The sequence below is a fragment of the Nannobrachium achirus genome (genome assembly GCF_963921795.1).
Source record: "Nannobrachium achirus genome assembly, chromosome: 9".
Lineage (NCBI taxonomy): Eukaryota > Metazoa > Chordata > Actinopteri > Myctophiformes > Myctophidae > Nannobrachium > Nannobrachium achirus.
This window is the reverse complement of record NC_137818.1, coordinates 1259560-1272278: the sequence shown is the minus strand read 5'-3', so window position 1 is coordinate 1272278 and position 12719 is coordinate 1259560. Positions and strand designations below refer to the sequence as shown.

General features: G+C 43.9%; 1 protein-coding gene across 1 annotated transcript in view; it reads right to left on the bottom strand.

Annotated features, from left to right (window-relative positions):
- Positions 1-2021: 2021 nt before the first annotated feature.
- Positions 2022-12719, bottom strand: part of LOC308291794 (ankyrin repeat and SAM domain-containing protein 1A) — a gene marked incomplete at its 5' end in the record, with an annotated part of 149921 nt that continues 139223 nt past the window's right edge. Inside the window, 5 exons of the mRNA XM_080733927.1 lie at positions 2022-2301; positions 5470-5667; positions 8341-8478; positions 10074-10160; positions 10851-10922. Coding sequence (XP_080590053.1) covers positions 2176-2301; positions 5470-5667; positions 8341-8478; positions 10074-10160; positions 10851-10922 — 621 coding nt within the window. The 3' untranslated portion in view covers positions 2022-2175. The remainder of the gene's footprint in view (positions 2302-5469; positions 5668-8340; positions 8479-10073; positions 10161-10850; positions 10923-12719) is intronic.

Below are 12719 nucleotides of genomic sequence, written 5' to 3'. Positions count from 1 at the left end.
CCCTCTCAGAGCAGCCGTCGTCTAACGGAACGGAGGAGAGGGAAAAGCACCAGATAAATGATGTGACTGATGAGTTGTATGAACACAGTGGGGGGGGGGGGGGGGGGGGGGGGGGGGACAGGAAGGGGCGGGACCATCCTGGGATTGGGTGAACCGGAGAATACGGTCAGCTTTGAAAGAAGCGAGTGTTGGTAGTTCAATCACACCAATGAAGGAGAGCTTCCATTATCTCCAATCTAGTCAAAACATGTGACTCTGTCTGTCTGTCTGTCTGTCTGTCTGTCTGTCTGTCTGTCTGTCTGACTGACTGACTGTCTGTCTGTCTGTCTGTCTGTCTGTCTGTCTGTCTGTCTGGGGACATTCCACCCAGAGGACATGGTTTCATCCAAACTCTCTCATGTTGCTGGGAGACAAAAGGCCTTTTATGTATTCATGTTTTTTCTTGGCATCCAGCAAACAGAGTTCATGTGGGTTGTGTTATTATTGTACAGACTACTATCTACCACTTTGACACACGCACATATATGGGCATTTGTATTTGTATTTTTTCAAGCTACCGAGCCAACAAAAAGGAGCCAAATCAGGCGTTAAAAGCAGTAGTTAAATCCACCGCGGTGCGTTATCAAGCGTCTATGTTAAATCCACCGCGGTGCGTTATCAAGCGTCTATACCAATGAGGTGCGTTATCAAGCGTCTACTCTATACCAACGATCCACCGCGGTGCGTTATCAAGCGTCTAAACCAACGTTAAATCCACCGCGGTGCGTTATCAAGCGTCTATGTTAAATCCACCGCGGTGCGTTATCAAGCGTCTATACCAACGAGGTCGTTATCAAGCGTCTACTCTATACCAACGATCCACCGCGGTGCGTTATCAAGCGTCTAAACCAACCAGCGTCTAGACGAGGGGGACATGATGTGTCACTCCACATACTCCTACAGGCTCCTCCCTGTGGAGGCTCCTCACCGGCAGGTGAGGTGAGTCCTCCCTGTGGAGGCTCCTCACCGGTAGGTGAGGTGAGTCCTCCCTGAGGAGGCTCCTCACCGGTAGGTGAGGTGAGTCCTCCCTGTGGGGGCTCCTCACTGGTAGGTAACATCTTACAGGAATGCAACAGCTTTGACAGCACTCAGAACTAGCTGGCATCACCAATTATTTGGAGAAAAAAATTAAATCTACTAAAAGAAAAAGGTGGTCCCAGAAACGAGGGGGACAGGAGTGTCCACGGAGGAAAGGCACAGAGCAGGAAGAGGACAGGACAGGACAGGACAGGACAGGACACAGGGACGTGCTGGGCCCCTGATTCAGCCCGGGAAAAAGAGTTGTAGAGGCCCTCATTGTGCACTATAGAGAGAGATCTGTCTCTATAGCGCTGCTGCTACTCAAAGATTTGCCATTTCAGATCATGACAAGTGACAAGCCAGTGGGCCAATTACTGTACATGTGTTATATATCGTCGTTGTCGGGTGGAAACCTTGTATGTCCAAAACCGTTTGTTTTGTATTTATCATTTTAAAAATGATTTAAACTAGTGAAAACAGCCGATCTACAAGCACACAACGAGGCGTTGTGTGCTTGTAGATCTGCTGTTTTCACTACTTTTGTGCGACAGCCTTGTATGATGAAGCAGAAAAACTGTACAAATGTTAAACTTGGAGATACGAGGTTTCTGCCCGACAGTGACGATTTACTTTGTTGGCCGCCCAGCCCCCAAAATGGAACGAAGGCCGACATTTTATGTCCCATTTTATTTTTTTCCTAATGGCCGGCTTGGACCGGCCCGGGAATGAACCGGCCGTTTGGGAGTTGTCCCGCTTTTCCCAATGGCCAGCACGTCCCTGAGGACAGGACAGGACAGGACAGGACAGGACAGGACAGGACAGGACAGGACAGGACAGGACAGGACAGGACTCTGGGACTCAGCAGGGCCCATCAGAAAGGTGAGAAGGTAGTTTCCACTCATCAGAATATGGTGGTTTCATACTTAGAGCTGATAGTGTGAAGGTAGGGTCAACTCATCAGAATATGGTGGTTTCATAGAGCTGATAGTGAGAAGGTAGGGTCCATTCATCAGAATATGGTGGTCTCATACTTAGAGCTGATAGTGTGAAGGTAGGGTCAACTCATCAGAATATGGTGGTCTCATAGAGCTGATAGTAGAAGGTAGGGTCAACTCATCAGAATATGGTGGTCTCATACTTAGTGCTGATGGTGCGTTTGGAGTCCTTGGGGTCCACCAGCCATGTGGCGCCGCCCTGCTGGCCAGACTGAGCGTCTCCTGGCTCCTGATCCACCATGTCTCCCTGCACACGGACACACAGAGGAGACACACGGACACTTAAAGGAGTAGTTCACCCTAAATGTTTTTTTTCCTATTGATTACTCACCACATGGAGACTAGTGTTCAACTAGAACATTTTAAGTGTGCCTGCAGCTCACTAAGTGTGTGCAACCTTGTGTAGCAGTTGGTGTTAGCATTAGCATTTTTAGCATTAACATTAGCATTAGCTTTAGAATTTTTAAAATTAGATTTTTTAGCATTAGTTTTAACATTAACATTTTTAGCATTAGCATTTTTATTAACTCATTGAGTGCCAGCCTATCACCACTAGAGGGCGCCCAGTGACCAGAGAATAATAGAGATATGCTGGTAATGCATGCCCAAGCCCTGGAGCCATGACTTTTTTTACAAAGGAAAGGACACTTTCCTTTGTGCATGTACAGGAAGAGGATGAAGTTAGCTTGAAGTTAGCTATTGGCTACCAAGCATTTTAGAAGCCTTATTTTCGTCAACTTAGCCATGATTAAACCTTGCACACCTCATGCATGGGAAAAAAACAGAGAAGAATGAGCTCTAAAAAATCCAATGCAATCCTGGATTGCATTGGAGTGGATTTGTGCAGTTTGTTCACAGCTTTCAAACAAAAAAATCCGATTGGAAATCCGTTCAGGCATTCTTGAGATAATCGCCATTATGTTTTACATGTAATGTAAACAAAAATGGCTGCCCTGTATGTTAGATGGGGTTGTATGGGGGTGGAACATGCAAAATCGCGATTGAAATCATGTTCACCAGATTTGATGGGGTCCCAAAAAAAAAAAAAAAAATTCAAAAAAATTTTTTTCAAAAAAAAAAAAAAAAATTTTTTTTTTTTTTTTTTTTTTTTTTTTTAAAAGCCGAACTTGTTCGGGATCGGCACACTACGATACGCTAATAAAGCCGAACTAGTTCGGGATTGGCACTCAATGAGTTAACATTAGCTTTAGCATGTTTAGAATTAGCATTTCTAACATTAGCATTTTTAGCTTTAGCATTTTTAGCATTAGCATTTTAGCTTTATCATTTGTTTGCATTATCATTTGTTAGCATTAGCATTTGTAATATTAGCATTAGCATTTTTAGCTTTAGCATTAGTGGAAGTAGCGGTTAGCATTAGCGGTTAGCCGTTAGGACTGTGGGACCACCCACCGAGTTTGAGACCAGTAACGTGTTGAGAAGTGGAGTTATGGATGTTTAAAGCCCAGCCAATAGGAAGGCAGAGGGGGTGGGGCTTAAGCAATTACAGATCATTCCTATCGGCTGTGTAAGTACACACACCAAATTCCGAGACAGTACAATGCTGCAAACTGTAGTTATGGATGTTTAAAGCTCAGCCAATAGGAAGAGAGGGGCGGGGCTTCAGCAATTACAGCTCATTTCTATTGGCTTTCTAAGTGCACACAGCGAGTTTCGAGACGGTACCATTCTGCAAACTGGAGTTATAGCTGTTTAAAGCTCAGCCAATAGGAAGATAGGGGCGGGGCTTAAGAGGGGGCAGGGCTTAAGTAATACGTCTCTATTGGCCATTTAATTCCAGACACCAAGTTTCAAGTCGGTACCATGCTGTGAACTGGAGTTATGGATGTTTAAAGCCCAGCCAATAGGAATACAGAGGGGCGGGGATTAATCAATTACAGCTCGTCCCTATTGGCCGGAAAAAGTCCAAAGTCGTGTGAGCGTTTTAAAGTATAAATCATGTTGTTTTGTTTTTTTTCGGTGTCCCCCATTCAAAGTCAATGGGGTTTTTGGGCGTAGTTTTTTGCGAATTACGTCGCCATGGTAACGCGGATTGGAAAGAAAAGTCATAGAACCCCATTCCCGGCCGAGCCGCATGTTTTGATGTATATATTGCGGGGGTGGCGTAAATCGTGCGGCAGTTATTACGTACCAAAATTTGCGGGAAGATAATATTGATGATAAGTATATAAGTATGGCGGAATGTATATAATTATTATTATTATTTCTTTTTGTATTTGTCACATTCCTAAGACAAAAAAAAATGCTTTTGGGTCCCTGTCCGGAATCAATGGGGGAATTCATTGTGACCAAATTATTGTTTTAGGAATGCGACAAAAAAAAATATTACTGAATTCAAGTCTCCATGGCATGAGTAATCAATAGGAAAAAAAGAAAAACTCCATTAAGCCCCATTCAGAAAAAGCCAAGCTAATTAATCAGCTTTGTAATTCAATAATCTCTATGCAAACCAGCTTTTTACATTTTCAACCTTGATAAAAAGCTTGCAAATAAAAATGTTTGTTTTATTTCTCACTGGACCTCAGTTTTCAAGCTGCTTTATTTTCCCCAGCTTGCTTTTTTTAGCTCCTATCCAATCAGAGCACAGTATGATCTGAGTAGGCGGGGATTCATATCTGGGGCAGACGAAGATGCAGAAGTTGAAAATCAAATTCCAATTCTTTTTTTAATAATGTCTGTGTATGTAATATTAATGATGATTTATATGTAATATTAATGATGATTTATATGTAATATTAATGATGATTTATATGTAATATTAATGATGATTTGGCAAGAACATATATATGGCACAAAAAAGTTGTGGACCTTTGGCCGAAGCACTTTTTAATACTAGCCTACTTTTCATTGGTTCAATAACACTGACTTATGAATGAATGTGAAATACTATTTTCTGAAAATCTATTTTGCGTGGAAAATGTAAAATGTAGGCCCAGTTCTTTCAGAAAGTAACAAACTAAACAAAAACATTATACAACAAAGTATAACATAGCATATATATATATATACATATATATGTTATATAGCCTGACCCTGGGATTAAGTGGTTAACCCAACAATAACATAGCCTGACCCTGGGATTAAGTGGTTAACCCAACAATAACATAGCCTGACCCTGGGATTAAGTGGTTAACCCAACAATAACATAGCCTGGCCCTGGGATTAAGTGGTTAACCCAACAATAACATAGCCTGGCCCTGGGATTAAGTGGTTAAGCAGACAAATCAATTTAGTTGATTATGAAAAAAATACATAAAAAGGGTCTTTAACATTAAGCCAATACTTTGATGATTCACGCCACAAGAGGGCTCCAAAGTCAAACACAACATGGTTTTGCACAGTGTCAACATTCCAACACTACAGACATATCGACGACCCCCTGCCTCCAACTCACCCCTGACTTGCGTCCGCTGCCTCCGCTGCCTCTGGGCCGCGGCGCGGGCCGAGCGGACCGGTTCTCCAGGAGGTCCGAGGAGCCCGGCGCCGCCGGCAGGCTCTGCTGCTGCTGCTTGGTCCTCTGGGCCTGAAGGGCCAGCTGATAGGCCACCTCGAACGCCTGTCCCAGAGTCAGGATGATCTCATAGGTCAGGTTCTGTGTGGGAGGAGCAAGACACTGTTAGATTCAGACACCTGCACACACAGACATCAACGGGGGCTTGAGCCCCTGTGCTTTTATCCGTCTGTAAAAAGGGACCTCTCCAGACCATGAATGCAGTTTTCACTGTGGTGAAACTTAAAGAAATGTAAATGCCCCCTTTTTCCATGTCATACCTGAAGGCAGCATTCAAGAGAATTGCCTTGTCCAAACTCTCCTGAACTTGAATGCAGCATCTCATGTTGAAAGAATTGCCTTCTCTGTGTAGAAATCCATGCTGTACACCACCTCTCCAGGATTGCCCTTTTTTATGCTTAGTATGTTTTGGTAAAGTAGGCGACTTACAAGCTCACAACGCGCAGCAGAGCCGCAGAGGGCATTGCAATGCGTTTCTTTCACCATAGTAAAAACTGCATTCATGGTCTGGACTCTCTGGAGAGGGCATCTGCCCACACCAGAGGGCATCTGCCCACGCCAGAGGTCATCTGCCCACACCAGAGGGCATCTGCCCACACCAGAGGGCATCTGCCCACACCAGAGGGCATCTGCCCACGCCAGGGGGCATCTGCCCACACCAGAGGGCATCTGCCCACACCAGAGGGCATCTGCCCACGCCAGAGGGCATCTGCCCACGCCAGGGGTCATCATCAGAGAGCAGACAGTCAGTACTGTTACCACATCAACACTCCTTCTTTTAACAGTTAATAGATTATAACTCCTCCTTTTAATAGTTAATACATTAGAACTCCTCCTTTTAATAGTTAATCATTAGAACTCCTTCTTCTATTTAACCCATTTAGGCCTAGAATTATTGAATGCTTTAACCAGTGAAAAATAGCAGATATACAAGCTTAGATCTGCTATTTTTGAAAAAACGTTGTGAACATTTGAGCAAATCTTTGAACATAATTATGTATTTTTACGTTTGTAACTCAAATTTTGCTTCTGGGGGGTCCCTGAAACTAAATATGTTGAATGGGGGTCCGTGGCCAAAAAAATATCATTTTGGGGGTCCTTCACATGAAAAGGTTTGAGTAGTCTCTCAAGAACAGACTAACTGAGCTCCAGTTGAAGTGAAAAGGACCTTTTCTTTGACGATGGCTGGCCAGATTGCTGACATAGAAACATAGGTTTTTCAAAAAATCTTTTCAAAGATTCAAAAGACACTTGTAGAATCGTGTCAAAATTCAAATTTTCACGATTTTTCAAAAATAGCAGATAGATAGATAGATAGATAGATACAAGCTCGCAGCGCGGCACTCTGTGCCGCGCTGTGAGCTTGTATATCTGCTGTTTTTCAATAGTTAAAGCATAAAATAATGAAACACAATAATGTGTACCCGTTCTAAAGGGGTTAAACCCCCACCCCCTATGAAGAACATTCATGGGGGGCCCGCAGTGAATCCTTGTACCCAGGGCCCAGAATGTGGTGCCACGCCCCTGGTAAGGACTGAGCTAGCGGTGAGAGTGATTATTATTATTATTATTATTATTATTATTAGCAGTGAGAGTGATCTCACCACGTCTACGGTAAGGACTGAGCAGTGAGAGTGATCTCACCACGTCTACGGTAAGGACTGAGCAGTGAGAGTGATCTCACCACGTCTACGGTAAGGACTGAGCTAGCAGTGAGAGTGATTATTATTATTATTATTATCATTAGCAGTGAGAGTGATCTCACCAAGTCTACGGTAAGGACTGAGCAGTGAGAGTGATCTCACCACGTCTACGGTAAGGACTGAGCTAGCAGTGAGAGTGATCTCACCACGTCTACGGTAAGGACTGAGCTAGCAGTGAGAGTGATCTCACCACGTCTACGGTAAGGACTGAGCTAGCAGTGAGAGTGATTATTATTATTATTATTATCATTAGCAGTGAGAGTGATCTCACCACGTCTACGGTAAGGACTGAGCAGTGAGAGTGATCTCACCACGTCTACGGTAAGGACTGAGCAGTGAGAGTGATCTCACCACGTCTACGGTAAGGACTGAGCAGTGAGAGTGATCTCACCACGTCTACGGTAAGGACTGAGCAGTGAGAGTGATCTCACCACGTCTACGGTAAGGACTGAGCAGTGAGAGTGATCTCACCACGTCTACGGTAAGGACTGAGCTAGCAGTGAGAGTGATTATTATTATTATTATTATCATTAGCAGTGAGAGTGATCTCACCACGTCTACGGTAAGGACTGAGCAGTGAGAGTGATCTCACCACGTCTACGGTAAGGACTGAGCTAGCAGTGAGAGTGATCTCACCACGTCTACGGTAAGGACTGAGCTAGCAGTGAGAGTGATCTCACCACGTCTACGGTAAGGACTGAGCTAGCAGTGAGAGTGATCTCACCACGTCTACGGTAAGGACTGAGCTAGCAGTGAGAGTGATTATTATTATTATTATTATCATTAGCAGTGAGAGTGATCTCACCACGTCTACGGTAAGGACTGAGCTAGCAGTGAGAGTGATTATTATTATTATTATTATCATTAGCAGTGAGAGTGATCTCACCACGTCTACGGTAAGGACTGAGCAGTGAGAGTGATCTCACCACGTCTACGGTAAGGACTGAGCTAGCAGTGAGAGTGATCTCACCACGTCTACGGTAAGGACTGAGCTAGCAGTGAGAGTGATTATTATTATTATTATTATCATTAGCAGTGAGAGTGATCTCACCACGTCGACGGTGCTGAACACGTGGCAGTAATGGTGCGAGGTCTGCAGGTCCTTGGTGATGTAGGCGAACGTGCACAGGTCCTCCGGGTCCTGGGCCGCGCACGAGATGTTACGGATCTCATGCTCCGCAATGATGTTCTGATCAGAGAGAGAGAGAGAGAGAGGGAGAGAGGGAGAGAGAGAGAGAGAGAGAGAGAGAGAGAGGGAGAGGGAGGGAGGGAGGGAGAGAGAGAGAGAGAGAGATGTTGTTGGTACTTGGAAACTTTAGAACAAGGGTCTTCAACGTTTTCAGGTCAAGGACCCCTTAGTTGAGAGAGAGATGAAGCAGGGACCCCCACAACCTGTTCATAGATTCCATATAGTTTCATTGTTTGACAGCACAATCATCAGTGTATTTAGGATTCATGTCAATTTGTGTTTTCAGATATTTAACCACTTGAACCGTCAATACTTAATAAACTTGACCTTTCACTCTGTACTTAGTCTGCTCTTTTTCCCCTCTACACCAAAGCTCTTTGCCGGAAATAGCTGATCTACAAGCTTGTAGATCAGCTATTTTTGGCTTAAGTTCTCAGAATATGGACTTTAGGGTTCAAGTGGTTAATTACATAAATAAGGAGAGTTTCTATCACACAAAGATTTGGAGGACCCCCTGTAGTAACTCTGAGATCTACATCTGATTTTTTACAATTTTGTAATTGGCAAGTAGAAATTAATTGGGGTCTTGCAGGGATAAACAGTGTATAAAACTAGAGACTGCAGTTCAACGTAACGTTGTGTGACAAGAGACTGGAGTCAGGATGGCAGAACGGCAGATGAGAAGCAGTTTGACAGGCGCAATTCTTTGGTCATAATTGTCATAATCGATGAAATGTAGATAAAATGTTCATATATTTTCAACAACAAAATCGAAAATAGTGGAAATAGCAGATCTACAAGCTTTCAGATCGGCTATTTCCACATCAATGTTATATTTTTTGTATAAATTTGTCAAATATGTCAGTAATTTCTTTCTATATTTAGGTTATGTGTCATATCTGCCATGTGCAACTTCAAAGCCTTCAAGCCAAACAGAAATGTAATTGTCAACGACAAAAACACAATTAAATCGTTAATCGCAATTATTTGAGCGACAATTAATGGCCATGTAGAATGTCATGATGGTGACAGCCCTGCTTTGTGTGTGTGTGCGCGTGCGTGTGCGCGTGCGTGTGTCAAAACCAACAAAGGGTCAAACTCGTTCTTCTGCTAAACCACCAAAATGTGGAAAGCCTTACCGAAGGCCATAAAGGAGTGTGGTTCCCTAGCATCCTTTAAAATTGCCCTGAAAAACCACTTACAGGCAGCAACCGTTCGCAACTGGTAAAAACAAAAAAAACCTTGCCCAGGCCTACCCTCCCCTGCCCCTTCTTTGTATATACTTACTGTTTGTTTAGACTTACTGTTTTCTTTTTGTTTTTTTGGTTCTTTCATTTTATTTTATTTACATATCTACTGCATAGTACTGTGTTCTATTCGTCTGTCATTCAATGTTATATGAGATACTTAAATGGTTTCCTGTGGAAATAAGCTTAGTCTTTTCTAGGATCTCCTTTTAGTATTAGTCTTCTAATAAAGTCTTCAATCAATCAATCAATCAAAGTGTGTGTGTGTGTGTGTGTGTGTGTGTGTGTGCGTGCGTGCGTGCGTGCGTGCGTGCGTGCGTGCGTGTGTGTGTGTGTGTGTGGAGGTACCTTGTTAGCAGCGTCGATGAACTTCACTCCCTTGTAGGTGATGGACAGAACGATGGTGGGGACCTTCCTCATCTGTTCTGTGGACCTCTGAGAGGAGAGGACAACATACATGTTAACCCATTCAGAACGGGTAAACATTATTATTTTATGCTTTAACTATAAAAAAATAGCAGATATACAAGCTCACAGCGCGGCACCGAGTGCCACGCTGCAAGCTTGTAGATCTGCTATTTTTGAAAAATCGTGAAATTTTTAATTTTGAGCCGAGTGTCTTTTGAATCCTTCCAAGTTTTTTTTTTGGAAAACACTATGTTTCTATGTCAGCAATCTGACCAGCCATCGTCAAAGAAAAGGTCCTTTTCACTTCAACTGGAGCTCAGTTAGTCTGTTCTTGAGAGACTACTATGTCAGTGGTTCTCAACCCTTTTCATGTGAAGGACCCCCAAAATGATATGTATTTGGCCACGGACCCCATCTCAAAATATCTAGATCCAGGGACCACCCAGAAGCAAAATTTGCACACATTTTTTTCACGACTTTTTCAAAAAATAGCAGATCTACAAGCTCACAGCGCGGCACTGTTAAAGCATTCAATAATTCTAGACCTAAATGTTTAATCTGCAACACAATTTTATATAATACGTAGTGGGGGTCCCTGCTTCATCTCTCTCTCAGCTAAGGGGTCCCTGCTTCATCTCTCTCTCAGCTAAGGGGTCCCCGGTCTGAAAACGTTGAAGACCCCTGCGTTAGAAGGAGGCTTGGAAGAGGACCACCTACCCTCATCTTGGAGCAGGCATCCTGGGTGGACTCTGTCCCTCGCAGGTCTTTGATCAGCATAGAACCAAGGTACTGTTAAGATAAGATACCGGACATTTACTGTAAGATACTGTTAAGATAATGGACATTTATGTAAGGACATGTTGTATGAATAGAGACAGATACTGTTAAGATAATGGACATTTACAGTAAGATACTGTTAAGATAGAGGACATGTAGGAGACATAAGGGCCTTTCACACGACACGCGGGTGCCAAAATAATGGGCTCCTCAAAATATGGATAGAATACATTTATTCCTTTTTATTGTAGTGACTTGACTCGAGTGGACTCGGTGGGGGGCGAGTCCCGAGTCAAATGGTCCGAGACCGAGACGAGTCCAAGTCAAATTAAGGGCGAGACCGAGACGAGACCGAGTCAATGAAAATTCAAGTCAATGACTCGTCTCGAGTCAGGACTCGAGTCCTACAACACTAGTAAGGAGTAACAGTTCCAGCAAAGAGTTAATACTTGTAGCGCCTCCGAGATGCAGAGGAGTAAAAGTACAATGTTCTGAAAGTAGAAATACTTCATTTACTTCATTTAGTAAAGTTAAAAAGCACTGAAGTTACTTTCAGTGTAACCTTGAATCAGTTAATTGTTCTTTTCGTTGCGTTCGCCTCGGACGAAGATTAGAAGCATCACGATGTAAAGGGTTTGTTCGCTTCATCTCATAAATGAATTCGATGCACACACACACGCGCACGCACGCGCGCGCACGCACGCACGCACGCACGCACGCACGCACGCACGCACGCACACACACACACACACACACACACACACACACACACACACACACACACACACACACACACACACACACACACACACACACACACACACACACACACACACACACACACACACACACGGTGTAACCTTGCATCAGCCGAGGACCTTGGTAACAATGTATGCAAATTAAAAGCAACATTTAAGACTATTAACTCATACAGTGCCGCCGGCCACAAGGGGCGCTAGAGTGCCAGAAATTTCTCCATAGACCTTCGCTCTAGCTTCCGTCGACACTGTCCCAAGTGCCTTGGGATTTCACTCCAGCCAATGCTATGGATGACGAGAGGAGGAAGCTAGCTGACACGTAGCCAAAATGCTAACCCATTTAGAAGCCCGATCTAAAGCTATTTCAGTCGCAAAAAACTTTTTCTTTGGGTCTGGGAACACAATCCGGAGAAAATCCTGTCTAAAGATGTGATTTATTATTGGAGTGGGCGGCGCGATGCGGCCGTTAGCGCGACTACGGCCCGTGGATGGCCGAGTCTAAGTCCCGGCCATGGATGGAAATTTAGACCGGGGCTTCGTTGAGGCCTCCAATTAAATAATTAATTTTATTAAATATCCCGAACTAGTTCGGGATAGGCACCCTGGCATACGTCGCGCCGCCGACAGTATATATTGAGGTTTTTTTGGGGGGTTCTAAACTTTATTTTAAACCATTTTCAATGGAATAAATCGTCGGACCATCTAGCGTCTCTCGTTGGCTAGCGCTGGACGAGCAAGGACCACCCACGTTGTTCCAAGCAGCTCGTAAGTAAAATAGCAAATAAAATATTGTATTGGATTGAAATAAAGCCGAACTTGTTCGGGATAGGCACTGTAAGAGTTAAAAACATAAAATATAAATGCAATTATTTCCTGTCCGTCCCCCATGGTGCTGGTGGGGGTCTCGTCTCGGGGGGTAAATGAGTGTTCAGTGTTTCGGGGGGGGACCCCCCCCCCCCCCCCCCCCCCCCCCCCGCGTCGGCTTTAACCCATTCAGAACGGGTACACATTATTGTGAATCATTATTTTATGCTTTAACTATTGAAAAATA